The 19,818-nt window shown below is 38.7% G+C and overlaps 1 protein-coding gene across 8 annotated transcripts in view; it reads left to right on the top strand.

Moving 5' to 3' along the window:
• The window catches only part of TASP1 (taspase 1), a 318,545-nt gene that overhangs the window by 17,475 nt on the left and 281,252 nt on the right, over positions 1 to 19,818 (top strand). For 7 of the 8 annotated variants that reach the window (XM_070800705.1, XM_070800706.1, XM_070800702.1 and 4 more), the window contains one exon: positions 263 to 331. In XM_070800705.1, the coding sequence (XP_070656806.1) occupies positions 263 to 331 (69 nt within the window). Of the gene's footprint in view, positions 1 to 262; positions 332 to 5,496; positions 5,764 to 19,818 lie in introns of all 8 variants that reach the window. The other variant, XM_070800708.1, reaches the window with a different exon arrangement.

Genomic DNA, 19,818 nt, shown 5'->3' with positions numbered 1-19,818 from the left:
GTGAACAGCCCTGTGATGAATGAAGCCCTTTCACTTACTAAATTCCTTGCAGTTTGTGTTTAGGTATATCATTAGTTTTCCTGAATAATTGCTTACTTTAAATCTAAGTAGTTTATTTCTTGGAGTATGGAATGGAACTGTAGTGATCAATTTTTGTTAACTCTAAATGTCTCTTACACTTCTTTAAGCCTTTGAAAAGTTCCTGAGTGTGTTTGAGAAGCTGTGGTTTCACAACGAATAACCTTGCTCCTTGGTTTCATAGGCAATTGAAAAGCTACAGGCTGGTGCTCTTGCAACAGATGCAGTGACTGCAGCCCTGGTGGAGCTTGAGGTATTTCTTTTCTCTATTTGTTTCATTTAAAGTAGTTGTGAGTTTGTGTCCGTTATTCTTAAATGACATGAAACTATTGTTTAGTCAGCCATCAATGACACGAGCAGTGTTTCCCAGCAGTATTAACAATGAAGAATGAAGAAGCAGTCTGTAATCTTGTTAGGTTGTCTTATTGGAGACTTCTCTGAGTAATATAAAGAAGTTGGTTAAATTTCAATTTTTCCCCTGGGTTTGCGAGATTCATGAATACAAGTTACTGGTGGCTTGATGCTTGAATTTCCTTAATATTTTCAGAAGAAAAATTCCTGAAGTTCACACCTTCTCAAAGTAATATATATTCTGTTGTTTAGAAAACAAAAAATTCCAACTGTCTAGAAGTATCCCAAGTTTAAGGAGAGGTTTCCTCACAAATGTATCAGTGGGCTATGTATACACTGAAGCTGTGCTCTGCTGGGTGTGTCTTGTCCAGTGTGATTGTTAGGTTGGTCTCTAGTTAATTGTGGGCATTGAGGAATTCAGTGAAGAGTTTCTCAAGTTTGCTGTAATCCTTGCTACTTCAGAATGAGGGTCTCTCAGTTCTCTTAATCTAGACCCTGAGGATAAGTTTGTCCAGGAGATATTGAGGGCTTCAGAAGCCTGACTTATTTTTCTCAAATTTTTAGAAGGTAGATTAGTGTTAAGTCAGTTTAGAGGGCAGTGAGTGAATAGTTTTTTGCTTGAGAAGATTGCTAGGGGAATCAAATGAGACTTAAAGATAAAACAAAGAGTTTGAGGAAGGAGGTGATAGAGAAGACTGTCCCCAGTTGACTGGATTAGGCTCCTACTAGCAGGGCACCTACTCTGTCATGCCAGGCCTTGCTTTTTACCGGTGAAGATTGCCCAGAGTTTACCAAAAGTGCTAGCCTTGTTTCCCTGATTCATTGCTTTGGATCATGCTCTGTGGATTGTACACTCTCTTGCTAACACTTTGAGCTTGGTCCTAGGGTATGTGGTCACGGAAGGGGAATACAGATGGTGGGCATGTAGTTTGGTGCCTGAGGCATCTGACTGGGGGCATGTGGTCCCTTTCTGTTGAGACTGGTTGATCCTACACTAGCTCTCTACCACTTGGTAGCCACAAAGCGCTGGGCACCTCCCAGCCTGTCCTTGGCTCAGTTTACACATTTATGATATGAGGATGATAATTTCTGCTTTACAGAGTTGTGAAGGTTTACGGACTTAATGTATGATGATCACTTAGAACAGTATGAGGCATGTGGTAAGCTACTCATAACTGTTATCAATAATGACTATTGTGAGGTGCTTTGGAAATGATATATGTGAAGTGAATATTTGTGGAAAGTTAATTGTATGTTGTGGATAAAAGGGGAAAAGTGGTGCCAGGAAGAAGGTTGATGTGGTTGCCACCAAATCTTACCTTTACTCAAAACACATGCACAAAGGAAGCTTCATCTAACTTAATTCAATTATTAATTGCAAATGACTTCTTTGTGTAGAAGACAGTGTCCTGAAGTTACAGGTACATGGAGCCAGTGTGGGCCTGGGGAGAGATTAATGCATAGCTGGGTGTATACCTTAAGGGCAACTATGAATACAAAATTGAGTAAAATTAAGTTTTCCTTTTTCTTTTCATCTTAGAATACCTTTAATTTTCTCAAGTCCTACTTATGCTGAATATTTTGTTACATTTTTTTCCCCATGATGAATCAATCCTACTTTCAAAGAGTTTACTTATGTATACTTAAACTGATTTAAAATACATTTTGGAATGAGTTACATGTGAATGAGCTTTACAGTTTTGAACGATGACCTGTGGTTTTTAAGAGTGTGGATATGAAGATTTTTTAAAAAACAAATGTGTTCTATTATTTTGACTGGACTGTGGCCTGAATGAGTTTAGTGTATTTTCCTCCCTTTAATTATTAAGTGTGTGGAAGAATTTCAATGAATTATCTTTAAAAATTCATTTTTATGTGGAATCTTTGATTGAAATATATGTTAGTAGTTTAAAGGTTAAGGGTCCACTAACTGGAGGAATTTTCCTGAACCTTAAGAATTATGTTGGAAGTCATGCATATACGGCCTCCTGCCGTTGCTGTCACCTTGGATAATTGTGATTCGTCATCTTTGAACAGGGTGGTCTTCAAATAAAGAGCTTAACTGAAGACATATTCTAATAGTTTGAATCAATGAAAGGATATATAAAAATTGGATTCTTATGTTTTCTGTACTTAGAAAAATAAGAGTAACAATATTAAGTCCTTTCAGTCAACTGAAAAGTTCCAGAATCTCACTTATACTGTTATGTTTAATTTGAGAGAACCACTTATCCTTAGTTCTGGTCAATCTATTTAGCAGAGCTGAGTTTTGTCCTAATTATCAAATAAATATGGGCAACCATCATACCTTTGTCTTTTGACTTTGGGATATACTTTTTGACTTCAAGAAAACCATACTTTTTAAACTTGCTTGTTACATTATCACTTAGGTAGGTGGCTACACTGGGTTTGAGTTCCTTGAGGACTTTGCTAACTGTGGATTGAAATGGTTTAATGGGTTTAATGGTCCTTATTGGCCAGAAGGGATGTCTGGCCTTGTATTTTGAAAAATATGAAAATTTTCACTTACCTAAATAGTGAAAAGTACATTGACCTCAACTTGATGCCAGAGGAGAAAGAGACAATGTGAAATAAAATTTATAATAAAAAAAGTTGGGTTTTGGTGGCCTCTATAATTTATACAGTCCACCTCAACGAATCATTTTTGAGCTTTTCTTGGAATCTTATTCCCTTGGGTGGTTTCATTTTTCTCACCCACCAAGACAGACAACTGCAAAGCACCAGAGGGCTGGGAGGGTGAGTGTGGAAGTTCCTGCCTATGACGCTGACTAGCTTCTCCCTTCTGGGTTTTGGGAGGGAAGGTGGCCACTCGAATGAGAGGTGTTCGGTAGTGTGAGGGTGAAAATGAGATGTGGATGCCAGTGTGCATTTTGCTTGTCTTCACAATGTGGTGAAGAAAATGAAAAGGTCAGTTTTATAGATCATATTTTAATAATTTATTGTTAAAGTGATTTGGTCCCATTGTTTCATTATTCGTTGTTTTTTAAAGATTCTTTTTGTAACTGATGGGAAAGTGACTCCTATCCATTGGGTAGTACACTTCTGATTTCCCTCCCAGCAGAGAAGATAAATTTGTGCAGCAACTTGATCTTCATGCCTGGGCTGTGCATTTGGAAGACAGTTGCTTTCATGTCTGCTTTTGAAATAGTTTTGGTTTGGATAGCGACAGTGGATTTTAAATTTAAGACCATAGTTGGTACGTAATTTGTACATTTCACATGTACAGCTTCTGATATGAATTTTTTTCTGTGAGAAAACTGGATTTAGATCTGGGTAAGTCATAATGCCTCTGCTTAAGTAAAGAGTGTTTCATAGATTCTGATAGAAAATGAGCTCATAAAATGCTTACTGAAGCACTCTTTGCACATCAAAAAATTTATTTTGAAAGTATTAAGATGAGGATTAAAAAGTTCTGATAAGGAATAATAGGTGAAATATGACTGGCAAACTGATGCGAGGTTACTTCTGGTCTTGTGAGGAAACTAATGGATGGTTGGCTGGGTGTATCCTTTGAGAGATTTTGGTTAATATGTTTTGAAAGCTGATTATATTGGTAAGCAGAATACTATGCATTAACAATAGTGATAAGTATAGCCTTTGAATTTCATATGGTGAAAGGTAAATTGTACAGGCCTCCTTGTTAAAAATGTTTTGCTGAACTTAGATTATTCTAAGTGGACCTTGCCATCTTTTGTTGAGTTGATTCATTCTTTATATTTCCTATGGTCAGAGGAGATGGTACTTCATGGTGGAAGCTTGTTGATTGTCCAGATGCTTTAGCATTTAAAGAGCAGATTATATTGTGCACAGTGTCTGCTAAAAATGGACCATTGTCTTTGGATCTCTATATAATCCAATGTGGTGCTTGCTTGTAAACCTTGGTAAATCCTTTATAGAAGTAACTTCTTATCCAGACGGCTGAAAGTTTGGGGTGCGAGGGAGAAAAAGGAGATATTTGCGTTATTGTACATTTATATGATTATATATAATGCTTTTATGCATTTATCTGACCTCTACATCCTGAGCTGTAGAGCCAGCTCTGCATGCATGTCTAAAAAGCAAGGATCTCCAGAATGTCCTCCCTGTGGTTGGTGGACCACAGCCCAGGGCTCTGCGCAGCTATAGGATTAGGCCATACATCCTTCCTTTGGCTTTATTCTTCTAGCTGGAATTGTGTGTGTGCTTCGAAGGGAGAGAGAGCCCCGAAGGCCTGTGAGTCCTTGGGCTGCTTCGTGGTCAGGAAGACGGTGTGGCTTGCTGCTGGCGCATGGGCATATCTTGGATGAGAGGGAATACTGGGAAGGTCTGATATAACTGCCTTTCTCTCGCCAAGCCTGTAACAAATTTGCTTTTAGTGTTTCTTTATGATTAGAAGCTTAACCATACCTGCTCCCTATCCCACTTTGGTGTTTAGTCTTTGTTGCAAAAACGTAGGGGCAGCTGCATTACTGTCATTAATGTTTATTTGTGAGTTCAACAATTATTTAAAATAAGTGAGCATCTCTGTTCTGCACATTTTTTGTTTTTAAGAAACGATCTTTTCATAAGCAGAAGGGAGCTGAGGATTTCAGTAGCTCCTTGCTTCCCGCTCCCCCTCACGCCCCTATGGGGCTGAACACGCTGGAGAGATAGCTCCGTGCATCTAGCTCACAGATACAACAAATGCCCTCAACTGTGTGACTGAGGAGTCCAATTTTAGACCCACAACTCCCTAAAGTCTCATTTTTCTCTTCCATTGGCCATATATTTTATTGTCTGTAATGGGGAGTGGGGGAGATCCTGTTTTTATGTATGTGAAGCAAGGAGTTTTACCTTTTCTGCTTTGTAGTACTTCAAATGTTTTCATTGCATGAAATTTGGATTTTGACTTCAGATGCTGTTTGTACCTTTATTTTTTTCAACTTGGTTATCATTGATTATTTCAGTCAAAGACTCTACTTTGCTGTCTGTTTAGCAGTATTTCCAGGGGTGCTTCAGTATTTCTGTGTATTCCATCTGCTTATAGAGTCTTTATGTTTCTCTGCATTTTTTGTTTTATTTTTTGAGGTGTACACACACAGTTACACTTCATGGAGTTGCATCCAGCCAAGTGTCCATGTTCTTCTTGTGAAGAGGCAGAGAAAATCACCTCTCCCAAGAATTTCCACCTTCTGACCAAGGCAAATGTGTCCTGAAGAGCTGTACACAGATGGGAGGCAGCTTGTTTGCTTGTTCTGCTGCTAGAGCATTGAGTTAATTAGAAGACAGGCTGTGGGTGGCCAAGTGCAGACAAAGAAGCACCAGACACAGCCCAGTTAGCCTGGGACAGTAAAAGTAAGTTACACTCTTTCTAAAACACTGTTTTTGAGTATTGATGCTGATTCTTGCCTTTAGTAATAAGGGGCAACTTGTAACTTACTGTTTGTGTTCACACATTAGGTGCATCTGTTCTTTTTCTAAGACCCTAGACATTAAGTGTGCTCTTTAGCACAAAGTATCTGCTTAATTAACGAAAAGCAGTGATTTTTTTTTTATTCTTTTAATTTTTTCAGAATAAAAAGAAAACTGAATCAATGATTACATTCCAGGTTAATTTTTATACAGCATCAAAACTGTGTATTAGTTTTTGGCTGAGTCAAAGCTTTTAAGTACAGTGCTTGTTGTGTTATAGAGCTTTTTACTGATGGGAACATGGAAACAGTTTCACCTTTTTCTCGCCATTTCTTGATGAGCTGTGTGCACCTTATCACATGAATTCATCTTGGCTGAATGTGGTAGAAAATACAGTCCAAGACCGGACTTAGCAGTGTCTAAGGAGCTAGTGGACTTCCCTGGTGGCTCAGACGGTAAGGCGTCTGTCTGCAATGCGGGAGACCCGGCTTTGAGCCCTGGGTTGGGAAGATCCCCTGGAGAAGGAAATGGCAACCCACTCCAGTGCTATTGCCTGGAAAATCCCATGGACAGAGGAGCCTGGTAGGCTACAGTCTATGGGGTCGCAAAGAATCAGACACGACTGAGCGACTTCACTGTCAAGGAGCTTGTAGCTTTATATATAAGTCCTTGTTTTCCTCTGGGAGTTATCACTGTCTAAGAATATACTACATTTTAGAATTCAGTTTTGAACTACTAAAAGCTACATTTGGTAATATGATGGAATTGGTGATAATTTGTGTTCTGATTATGGGCAGCAATTTAGACTTTTGGGTTGAGTATAAAATATCTTCCTTTAAATTACTAGAGGTATTAGATTCATTGGCCCTTGCATTTATAGTACTGCAATTATTGAATCATTTTTTATGTGTGTGTGATGTGTGTGTGTGGTATGTGTGTGTGTTTGGATCTGTATCATTTGGGGACATCAATTTTATTATTTAACACCTATTGTTTTTTGCTTTTGGTAATGAAGGGCTAGGCTTAAGAAGGTTTTTCTGTGTTCAGCAAAGTCACAGGCTGATAATCATGAAGGTCAGTCTGAAAGACTGCCTTTGATTTTAAGTTTTTAATCTCTCTCTCAAAGATGGGACTTTATTCAGAATCTGGAAAGGCATGAGAAAGAAATTTGTTATATAATTTTTAGGAGTCTCATCAAGATTATATCCTAAACCCTGCTACAAAGCAGAACAAAGCATTACTTCTGTTTTTTCCTCCCATTCATTCTCGGTGTATACCTGCCATCTAATTTTTATATGTATAGCAGACTTTAACTGTTAGAATAATGAAGGATTGCACCTCACGGTAGTGGAGCAAATAGCTTAAAATTGAGTCCTAGGCATCCCAGTTGAGAGCAGTGCTTTGGCCCTTCCGCCTGCCAGGGAGTTTTTACTGGCAGTCGTTCCCGCTCAGGGCCCAGCATCCTGCATGGTAATCACGTTTCCTGACAGTTTATGACATGCATATAGCACTGGGTATCAACACTGCTGCACTTACTAGGCTTCTCAGAAAATTCCAAGTGGGGAACTTATTTTGTTTTCCTCTTTTGGAAGTGTGTGCAGATGTTAGCATTTTCTAGTGGGCTGGACATCTTTTAAATTAAAAGCATAGTTATCAGTTCATACTTACAAGTTAGTGGCACTTCCTCGCCCCTCCAGTCTGCCATGTCCTCACTTCACATTTGACAGAAGGATGGTTTACATTATTATAATTTTGTGGTCTGTTAGGTTCTTTTTGGCGATATTTTCACATTATCATCAACATGGTTAAAAGGTATTGTTGTTTAGGTTAAAGGGAAGTATAAGGAGATGCCAAAGTTGGCTTTACCAGAGAAACAGCTCCATTTGTCTTTTCTATTGTAGCTCATGTGGAAAGGACAATTTCAGGTACCGGGTGTGCTAGCCTCTTCCTGGATATCGTAAAGACTCCAACTAAAACAAAGTTTAAAACTATTTCAGATGTGCAGGTCTGTTGAAGCCAATATTTTATTTCAGAGATTTGTGTTATGTTTGACAAGTAACTCTTTGTACCAGAATTCGGTGGCTTGCAATTAAAAAACCCATGAAAATAAACTGCTGTGATGTCATTTTTCTGCTTAATTATGTTATCCGTTTATTTGCAAATTAGGCAGATTAATAATGGAAAGAAGGTGAATACAGATGGGCAGTGCTTTTTAATTAAGATACTTTTAATAATGAATTAGAGAAAAAATCTGGTTCTATTTTTGACAGAATATTGTGTGCCAGGTCAACAAATGCTCAAATGAACAAAAGATGTATTTGATGCATTTATTCTGACTTTCCTAGAAGAGCTTCGATGCTCAAGAAGATCATTTAAAAGTCTTAGTTCCTAATACATAGGCTGTTGTGAGTGACTGTTTTAAAAAAATATAAAGTATGTGTTTCTTTGTGTGTAATTGAACAGTTAAAAAAATGAACTGTCAGAGATACTCAAACTGGATATTCAGCATAGTATATTTGACTCAACTGTTCACAGAGTGTGATGCAAACAAATGTTCTCTTAACTTACATCCAGGATGGCTAAAATATTACTTTAACACATGTGAGAAGTGGAGCACTGTAACTCTTTGGCTAGATACAGTTCCGGGCTGTCTCAGTTGAGTAATTTCCTCAGGCATTCCAGCTTTGATCAACCACAGCACGGACTTTTAGCATGTCTGTAAAGCAGCCAGTGCATCTGTAAATATGTCCTGAGGTAGAGAGAAAAGAGGGAATGCCAAAAAGGAAAGAATACTTTCTGTTGTAAAGGACCAGTTACAGAATGAAAATGGAAAGTTTTTTTGTTTCCCTAGGAACTCTTTTTAGATAATTGAGCCTCTGATGTCTAAGTATGCCCTGTGGTTCTGTATTAATGAATGAAAGATACTTCGTTTGGGCCTAGTAAAAATGTTTTCCCGACTAACTCTGCTGAAACATAATGGTTAGAGTTCATTAATTCTTAAACTTTCCAGTCTTTATTAATGTATTTAGTATTAATTGGCCAAAAACTTAAATATAAACAATAGCACGTATCTCAGTAAATCATGTCTTAATTGTTTATGGCTGGTATTTGGATGAAAATATTCTTATATGACCCTGTTTTAGAGAGTAACTCTCAGAACAGGCACACCATTACTGGAGTAATCTCTTTGTTTTCAACACATGAAGCAAAATAGGTTTTTCTGGGTTTTATTTTCAGTGACCTGAAAATGAATTTGCAAATGTGTCTGTTGATTTCTTTTTTTTTTTTTTTTTGTCTGTTGATTTCTATGGGGCTTCCCTGGTGGCTCAGATGGTAAAGAATCTGCCTGCAATGCAGGATACCTGGGTTCGATTCCTGTGTTGGGAAGATCCCGTGGAAAAGGGAATGGCAACTTGCTCCAGTATTCTTACTTGGGGGATTCCATGAACCGAGGAGCCTGGTGGGCTACAGTTCATGGAGTCACATAGAGTCGAACATGACTGAATGACTGATACTTTCAGTTGGAGTTTTTTTGGTTTGTTTTGGTCCAAATTGCTAATTCCAAAGAGAATACCATGTTTTCTTTCATCATGTTGGCAATGACAATTCACCACTGGGTAAAGTTGTAGATGAAGTTGTCTATACTAATGGTGATCAAGATAGTCTTGAGAAAAATATTATGATGTCTCATCATTCTTGTGGATTCTGAGTAGAAAGCTTATGTCTCATTTTGGAGATGCAAAAAAGCATTACAGATTCTAATTATCACAATCAGAAGATATGTGGCATTTCTGACTTCTAACCTAGCTCTTAGTAAAGTGCTTTGATGCAGGGTAGTTAGTCTGCAGCACAGATTAAATAGCCTACTTCTGTATTTTACGGATTCAATGGACATGAGTTTGAGCACAAACTAGGAGGTGGTGAAGGACAGGGAAGCCTGGCGTGCTGCAGTCCATGGGGTCGCAAAGAGTTGGATGCGACTGAGCGACTGAACAACTACTGTGTTTATCATTTGTAAGTAGCAAGAAGTACACATATTCAGTATTTTCAATATCCAATGAAATCATGATTTGTTGCTGGGACTGGCATTTGTGTCAAAGAGCTGCTTTGCCTGAAATCTCCATTGTGGGGAAAACTGAAGACTTTGAATTTGCATCTGGAGAAGTATGAAGCTTTATTAACCTTTACAAAGTTAGGGTCCAGAAGAGACAGTTTACAGATGTATGTTGATTGGCCCATAGACTAGTTTTTAAAAACTGGAATTTGTTGGAAACATTTAAAATCAGGAGACTCATAAAAATCTGGATTTCTGATTTCTTTTGAAAGAAAAATGAGATCTGGTCACATGTATTCTTTCAGGGTTGCAGTCTGCCAAAGCAGAGTGACAGCTGCCCCTTTTTCAGGATAGGAAGCTGTGTAACTAGACTATATTTCAGCTCAAGGTACAGCTGAAAATAAGGCCTGGACAGATACGCCAACTTTTGTCTTGTTGGAAGACCTGAGGGAATGAACTGATGATTTAATTGGCCTAAGTTTTTTGCTCCAGGTTGCAAATTGTTACCACAGGGATTTCTACCAACAATAAGAGTGGTGTGAGTTTTGATTTGAGTTTTTAAAATTGGAATTGGACTAAGGTATTAACTTATTACTTTGAAAATGAACTTCAAGCTAAAGACTTTTCAAAAAATTTCCCATAGAAGCAGTTTGAACCAGAACCAAAGTATTAATACATCACTCCAAAGAGTTTGAGCGAGAGCTGACCTGGCTGAATCCTTCATTTATTTCTAGTCCCTGAAGTAAAATATTATTTTCAGTGTTTGTAGTGAAGAACGTACCAGAAGTGACCATAAGTGCAAGCATATTGCACCCATTTCTGAACCTAAAGGATAGTTAGCTTCCAATCTTGATTCCACTACTTCTGGATGGAAAGAACACTAAGATAAATCACTGGTTTGTGCATAATATTTGTGGTTGCATCTGTGGTGAGTACCCAGAAGCCTTTGTACATCCTTTTTATCAGGGACTCTGTCACATTTTATTAATCTTTTCCTGATTCATTTCATTTCTCTCCAGGTGTGGTTGAATCCCGCTTCCCAGAGTGGCTACCTCTTGTAGCTTCTCATGATTCAGTTTTACTTTCTTTCTCTCCACGTTCTCTGTTCTGTTGCTCATAGATACCTTTACAAACCTCTTCAACGTGGGGTTCGAGGAGAAAGTGAAGATAAGCGGTTCATCCAGGTTAGAGTTTCTCAAGGTGAGGGCCATGCTCTGACTGGATCGGATTCACTTGAGGGAGCTTGTTAAAAAAAAAAGAACAGTTTCTCCCTTCACCTTACATGACCTAAGTTAGAATCTTTGGGGACAGGACTCTGGAAATGTTCATTTCTCTGAATTAAACAAAAAAATTAATCTTGGAATAATTGAAGGTTCACATGCAGCTGTAAGAAACAACATGGAGACAGCCCTTGGAGCCCCACCCACAGTGATGACTGCTTCTAGAAAAGCTGCTCTTAATCTTTTATTTTAAGACATTGCAGTGTAGTATACGTATAGAAAAGCATACATATTTATGGTACAGAAGCAGCTCCTTGAATTTTCAGAGGGAACCAGCACCCAGATCAAGAAACATTTGCAGCCCTTCAGAAAGCCCCTTCTGCCCTTTCCAGTCAGTTCAGTTCAGTCGCTCAGTCGTGTCCGACTCTTTGAGACCCCATGAATCGCAGCACGCCAGGCTTTCCTGTCCATCACCAACTCCCGGAGTCTACCCAAACCCATGTCCATCGAGTCGGTGATGCCATCCAGGCATCTCATCCTCTGTCGTCCCCTTCTCCACCTGCCCCCAATCCCTCCTAGCATCAGGGTCTTTTCAAATGAGTCAGCTCTTCGCATGAGGCAGCCAAAGTACTGGAGTTTCAGCTTCAGCATCAGTCTTTCCAGTGAACACCCAGGACTGATCTCCTTTAGGTTGGACTGGTTGGATCTCCTTGCAGTCCAAGGGACTCTCAAGAGTCTTCTCCAACAACACAGTTCAAAAGCATCAATTCTTCGGTGCTCAGCTTTCTTCACAGTCCAACTCACATCCATACATGACCACTGGAAAAACCATAGCCTTGACTAGATGGACCTTTGTTGGCAAAGTAATGTCTCTGCTTTTTACTATGCTATCTAGGTTGGTCATAACTTTCCTTCCAAGGAGTAAGCGTCTCTTAATTTCATGTCTGCAGTCACCATCTGCAGTGATTTTGGAGCTCCCCCAAAATAAAGTCTGCCATTCTTTCCACTGTTTCCTCATCTATTTGCCATGAAGTGATGGGACCAGATGCCATGATCTTTGTTTTCTGAATGTTGAGCTTTAAGCCAACTTTTTCACTCTCCACTTTAATTGTCATCAAGAGGCTCTTTAGTTCTTCACTTTCTGCCATAAAGGTGGTGTCATCTGCATATCTGAGGTTATTGATATTTCTTCCGGCAATCTTGATTCCAGCTTGTACTTCTTCCAGCCCCGCGTTTCTCATGATGTACTCTGCATAGAAGTTAAATAAACAGGGTGACAATATACAGCCTTGACGGACTCCTTTCCCTATTTGGAACCAGTCTGTTGTTCCATGTCCAGTTCTAACTGTTGCTTCTTGACCTGCATACAGATTTCTCAGGAGGCAGGTCAGGTGGTCTGGTATTCCCATCTCTTGAAGAGTTTTCCACAGTTTATTGTGATCCACACACTCAAAGGCTTTGGTATAGTCAATAAAGCAGAAATAGATGTTTTTCTGGAACTCTCTTGCTTTTTCGATGATCCAGCGGATGTTGGCAATTTGATCTCTGGTTCCTCTGCCTTTTCTAAAACAATCTTGAACATCTGGAAATTCATGATTCATGTACAGTTTAAGCCTGGCTTGAAGAATTTTGAGCATTACTTTACTAGCGTGTGAGATGAGTGCAATTGTGTGGTAGTTGGAGCATTCTTTGGCATTGCCTTTCTTTTGGACTGGAATGAAAACTGATCTTTTTCTGTCCTGTGGCCACTGCTGAGTTTTCCAAATTTGCCTGGATATTGAGTGCAGCACTTTCACAGCATCATCTTTCAGGATTTGAAATAGCTCAACTGGAATTCCTGGGAGAAGGAAATGGCAACCCACTCCAGTATTCTTGCCTGGAGAATCCCGGGGACAGAGGAGCCTGGTGGGCTGCTCTCTATGGGGTTGCACAGAGTTGGACATGACTTTGCAGCAACTGGAATTCCATCACCTCCAGTAGCTTTGTTCATAGTGATGCTTCCTAAGGTGCACTTGACTTCACATTCCAGGATGTCTGGCTCTAAGTGAGTGATCACACCATCATGATTATCTGGGTTGTGAAGATCTTTTTTGTACAGTTCTTCTGTGTATTCTTGCCACCTCTTCTTCTTCTGCTTCTGTTAGGTCCATACCATTTCTGTCCTTTATTGAGCCCATCTTTGCATGATTTCCTTTGGTATCTCTGATTTTCTTGAAGATTTCTCTAGTCTTTGCCTTTGTATTGTTTTCCTCTATTTCTTTGCATTGGTCACTGAGGGAGGCTTTCTTATCTCTCCTTGCTATTCTTTGGAACTCTGCATTCAGATGTGTATATCTTTCTTTTTCTCCTATGTGCTTCATTTCTCTTCTTTTCACAGATATTTGTAAGGCCTCCTCAGACAGCCCTTTTGCTTTTTTGCATTTCTTTTTCTTCGGGATGATCTTGATCCCTGTGTCCTGTTACAGGGTCATGAACCTCCGTCCATAGTTCATCAGGCACTCTGTCTATCAGATCTAATCCCTTCAATCTATTTCTCATTTCCACTTTATAATCTTAAGGGATTTGGTTTAGGTCATATCAGAATGGTCTGGTGGATTTCCCTACTTTCTTCAGTTTAAATCTGAATTTGGCAATAAGGAGTTCGTGATCTGAGCCACAGTCAGCTCCTGGTCTTGTTTTTGCTGACTGTATAGAGCTTCTCCATCTTTGGCTGCAAAGAATATAATCAGTGTGATTTTGGTATTGACCATCTGGTGATGTCCATGTGTAGGGTCTTCTCTTGTGTTGTTGGAAGAGGGTGTTTGCTATGACCAGTGCATTCTCTTGAAAAACCTCTATTAGCTTTCGCCCTGCTTCATTCTGTACTCCAAGGCTAAATTTGCCTGTTACTCCAGGTGTTTCTTGACTTCCTGCTTTTGCATTCCAATCTCCTATAATGAAAAGGACATCTTGTTTGGGTGTTAGTTCTAGAAGGTCTTGTGGGTCTTCATAGAACCATTCAGCTTTGGCTTCCTCAGCATTACCAGTTGGGGCATATACTTGGATTACCATGATATTGAATGGTTCGCCGTGGAAACAAACAGAGATCATTCTGTCATTTTTGAGATTGCATCCAAGTACTGCATTTCAGACTCTTTTGTTGACCATGATGGCTACTCCATTTCTTTCAAGGGATTCTTGCCCACAGTAGTAAATAAAATGGTCATCTGCATTAAATTCACCCATTCCAGTCCATTTTAGTTTGCTGATTCCTAAAATGTCAATATTCACTCTTGTCAACTCCTGTTTGACCACTTCTACTTTGCCTTGGTTCATGGACCTAACATTCCAGGTTCCTATGCAATATTGCTCTATATAGCATTGGACCTTGCTTCCATCACCAGTCATATCTGCAATGGAGGGTGTTTTTGCTTTGGCTCCATCTCTTCATTCTTTCTGGAGTTATTTCTCCACTGATCTCCAGTAGCATATTGGGCACCTAGTGACCTGGGGAGTTTATCTTTCAGTGTCCTCTCTTTTTGCCTTTTCATGTTGTTCATGGGGTTCTCAAGGCAAGAATACTGAAGTGGTTTGCCATTCCCTCTCCAGTGGACCACATTTTGTCAGAACTCTCCACCATGACCCGTCCATCTTGGGTGGCCCTACATGGCATGGCTCACAGTTTCATTGAGTTAAAGAAGGCTGTGGTCCATGTGATTAGATTGGTTAGTTTTTTGTGATTGTGGTTTTCTGTCTGCTGTCTCATGGAAAACTCTGGGGTAAAACCTTTTCTGAAATGGAATCATGCAGTATGTATCCTTTTGTGTCTGCTTTTTTTGTTTAATTGAGGTGAAATTCATAGAACACAAAATTAGTCATTTTAAAGTAAATAATTCAGTGGCATTAAAACATTCATAATATTGTGCTACCACCACGTCTGTCTTGTTTTGAAATAGTTTTCTCTCCCCAAAGGGAATCTTGTACCGGTTAAACAGTTACTCTGTATTCCCTCCTCCCCATCCTCTGGCAACCACCAGTCTTCATTAACTCTCTGGATTTACCTGTTGTGGATATTTCATGTAAATGGAATCATACAATATGGGTCTTTATGCATCTTCTTTCACTTAGCGTGTTTTCAAGGTTCTTCCACATTATGGCCTGGATCATATCAGTGTGTCATTCATCTTTGTGCAGTATTATTCAACACTATTCATGTGTATACCACGATTTGTTTATCCATTCATCCACTGATGGACATTTGATTGGTTTCCGCTCTTTTGCTGTAAAAGGTGTTGGCTATGAATAGTGAACAGTGTTACTGTGAGCATTCCCATACAAGTGTATATTTGTCAAGTTATCGAGTCGTACAGCAATTCTGTATTTAGCTTTTTGTGAAATCACCAAACTGTTTCCATGACAGCGGAACCATTTTACACTGCCCACAGCAATGTACCGTAGTTTTTGTTTTTGTGATTATAACGAACCTCATGGGTACAAAGTGGTACCTCATTGTGATTATGATTTTTTTCTCTATGAATAATGATGTTGACTATCTTTTTCTGTGCTTGCCGATCACTTGTATATCTTCGTATACATGTCTATTGAAGTCTATTTAAGTCCTTTGCACATTTTATAATTTGGTTGTTTTTTGGTTAATATTGTTGACAATTATAGGAGTTTTTCATATATTATTGATGCTGTACTGCTATTGCCTATTTGTCAGTCTGAAATTACATCAAAATGAACACTTGAAAAATAAACTGTAATTACTCCACCAACTACTTCCTATCTCCTGTCCTGTTTTGTTTTTCTTCATGTTTACTGCTCATATGCCATCTAATTTATTTAGTTTCTTATAGTCTGTCTCAGCTAGAATGAGCTTCCATCTGGGCAAGGAAATTTTTCTCTTACGCTCACTGCCATATCACCGTGGGTTAGGTCAAGGATTAATAAACCATGACCTGAAAGCCAAATCTGGACTGTTGCCTGTTTTTGAATGGTCTGAAAACTGAGAATGTTGTTTTTTTTTTTAAATGGTTGAAATGAAGTCAGAAGAAGAATAATATTTCCTGACACCAGAAAATTACATGAAATTCAAATTTCAGTGTTTATAATGAAGTTTTACTGGAACACAGCCAAGTTCATTCGTTTGTGTATTTTCTCTGGCTGCTTTTCATGCTCTAGAGGCAGAGTTGAGTAGTCGTAGAGTTGTCTGTGTGGCCTGCAAAGCCTGAACTATATAACAGAGCTGACTCTTTACAGCAAGATTTGCCTGGCACATAAAGGAACAATAAATATTTGTTGGATGAATGAATGAATCTTAGCCTGTACTACCACAGAGGAATCCAAATTGGAAATCTTTCAACAAATCAGTCTTGAAAATTTGAGCTTAATTGGCTGCTTAATAAAAATATCCCCAAATAATTTTTTTGTAATACATTTTTCATTGGCTTCCATTCATTCTGTAAATAATGAGAATTGATGATGAAATACCAAGGAATTTGTAATTTTTAGGATAGTGTCAGGTAGGGTAGGCTTATTGTACAAATTTTACAAGTGTTAGTTTGAAAACCACTATAACAACACAGTATACATCCTGTTTTTACTATTCTGTTTTTAAAAGTTTCAAGAAATAGTTTGTTTAAGAAGCTGTTTCATCTTTTTTCTGTTTCTCGTCAGCGTTAGACTAATAATGCTGCTACCTGCTTACTAATGAAGGTTGTCATAAAAATGATTTTGATGTCTTAGCATAACTTAATTTTGAATAAGACAGTGTATTATCACATAGTTTCATTCTGCTGTTGAATTTGCCCTTGGATTACAGGGTATGAATACTAACATATTAGTAATTTCCTGTAAATGTCTAAGTTCTCCTTAAAGGAAGATTGGAAATTGGACAAACATAAATCATTTTATATAAAAATTATTTTATAATGTTCCAGTCTAGTTTTTGTACAGCATTTGAAAACTAAATTGTTTGCATCTGTGACAACTGTTAATAGAGGTCTTATAATAGATCCCCAGAGGTTGAGTGTACCCCATAGTCCTGCAAACAGTTCTTATTTTATGCTTTCAGCAAAGGACATTAAATGGGTAATACAGGTTGTGGTTTATAGTGAAAGAGTAATGCTTTGCAGATCTTTGCCTTGGCTTGGTGTTTCCAAATTTCATTACTCAGACAGGGTTTCCATGTCATGGTGGGGTGTAGCTCCTGACTTGCCTCTTGGCCTTCTCATCCTCTCTCTGCTGGGTTAAGCAGTCAAAGGGATCTTGCTTTTTATAGCTTTGTCTCCTTTGAAAGTTAGAAGTAAGTTTGAAAAATATTTTGCTTTTAAATGTTATCTTTTAGGAGATGAAATTCTATTTCCTAAAGTTATTTCACTTCTCTTGTTTAAACTGTGAAAAGGATGGATTCTTAACACTCTATGACATTTTTTTCTGGCATTTCTCTATAGAGTAACCTGCAAAAATGAGTATCAGCTTCCTTAGGGATTATAGTTCACAGTGATGAGTTATTCTATTTATTTATGTTTGTAATTAACTCCTATTCATTCTGCAAATATTTATTGAGTACCTACTGTGTGCCAAGTATTACTTTTGACATTGGGATAAAATACCTAAAAAGACAAACTATTGTATTTATGGGGCTTCCATTCTATGGGGAGAATTAGACAATTATGTATAATGTCAACAAGTAAAAAGTACCATAAAGAAAAATCAGAGAAAAAATTGTTAGGTCAGGTCAGGGAAATGCTAAGTCAGATTTGCAGGGACTTACCTGCCCAGATTTGCATGGGCTTTTTTGGTGGCTCAGACAGTAAAGCATCTGCCTGCAATGTGGGAGACCTGGGTTCAATCCCTGGGTCGGAAAGATTCCCTAGAGAAGGAAATAGCAACCCACTCCAGTACACTCGCCTGGAAAATTCCATGGACTGAGGAGCCTGATAGGCTACAGTCCATGGGGTTGCAAAGAGTTGGACACGACTGAGCGACTTCACTTGCCCAGAAGATGTCATGTAAACAAAATAGGGGAGAAAGCCATGTAGAGAGTTTGGGGAATGGAGTCTTGGGTTTGAAGGGAAAGTACCCCACCCCATTTTATTCTTCTTTCTGGTACTTATCACGTGGGGTATCAGCTATTTATACATGCGTACAAATGGTACACACATATGTTTCTGTACACACACGTATGCAGTCTTTATTTGTTGATTCTTCCCTTGCTATCAGTTCAGTTCAGTTCAGTTGCTCAGTCGTGTCCGACTCTTTGCGATGCCATGAATCACAGCACGCCAGGCCTCCCTGTCCATCACCAATTCCCGGAGTTTACCCAAACTCATGTCCATCGAGTCAGTGATGCCATCCAGCCATCTCATCCTCTGTCATCCCCTTCTCCTCCTGCCCCCAGTCCCTCCCAGCATCAGGGTTTTTTCCTCACTAAGCTCAGCATTTCAAAATGGAAAAGCCTGCAGGTGTGAGTGCTCCTCCTGTGCTCCGGGAGGTGCAAGGAGGTCTTGCGGTTGTGTGGTGCACAGGGAGAGAAGAGGGGCAGAGCCTGGGTCATGCAGGCCCTGGTAAGTCTTGGAAAGTGAGACTTCAGATTTTATTCTCAAGTGTGACAGGACATTGTAGGTTTTTCAATAGGGGAATAACAGGATTTTAAAAAAGGTTCTCTAGTTACTCACTGGATATGATTGCTAGTTGTATAAAGTGATTCAGCTCAGAAAATCAACAACAAATGACCATGTAGAAAGCCTATGTACATTATAAGGGGAAGGTTAGTATATGTGGTGATCAGTTTATACTGAATGATAGGTACACGTTTTTGTCAATTTCATTGTAATTTGCATACAACAAAACTCACCAATTTTTTAAGTGTACAGTTTGATGAGTTTTGACAGAAGTAGCTACCAATGTAACTACCAATGCAGTCTTGACATAAAACATCTTCATTGCCTGCAAAGTTTTCTCATAACGTCTATCTGCAGTGGATTCCCCTCCTCTCAGTGGCCCCTGACAATTACTGTCTCTCCTTTTAATCCCAGTTTGGCCTTTGCTAGGATTTGGTATACATAGAATCATACATTAGGTGGCCTTTGTGAGTGGCTTCTTTCGCTTAGTATAATGCTTTTGCGATTCCTCCATATTGTTGGCTGTATTAGAAATTTGTTCCTTTTGTTGCTGAACAGAATTTCATTGTATTGGTATATCACAATTTGTTTATCCCTTTCCCAGTTGATGAGCATTTGTATTGTCCTGTGTTTGGCTGTTCTGATTAAAGCTGATATGAACATTTTCATTTAAGTCTTTATGTGGACATATGCTTTCATTTTTCTTGGATAAATAGTTACGAGTAGAATTGCTGGATCTGTGGTAAATGTATGCTTAACTTTAAAGAAACTGCCAAACTCTTTGCTATTTTTATTCTCACTAGCAGTGTATGAGGGTTACAGTTGCTCTACATTCTTGCCAAAACTCACTATTGTTGGCCTTTTAAATGTAACCATTTTAGTGGTATTTTGTGGTTTTAGTTTGCATTCCTTAATGACTAATGCTCTTATGCATCTTTTAATGTATTATTTGCAATCTGTACATGAAACTGTTTGCCCATTAAAAATTTTGGATTGTTTTACTGTGTTGTATGATTTTTTTATGTACTGGATACAAGTCCGTTACCTTTATGTTTTATAAAATTTTTCTCCCAGACTGTGGCTTGATATTTTTAAAATAAATCTTTAATTTTAGAAC

Source organism: Bos indicus, chromosome 13 (assembly GCF_029378745.1).
Source record: "Bos indicus isolate NIAB-ARS_2022 breed Sahiwal x Tharparkar chromosome 13, NIAB-ARS_B.indTharparkar_mat_pri_1.0, whole genome shotgun sequence".
NCBI classification, from domain to species: Eukaryota; Metazoa; Chordata; class Mammalia; order Artiodactyla; family Bovidae; genus Bos; species Bos indicus.
The sequence above is the reverse complement of the archived record's forward strand: the minus strand, read 5'-3'. Positions and strand labels throughout refer to the sequence as shown.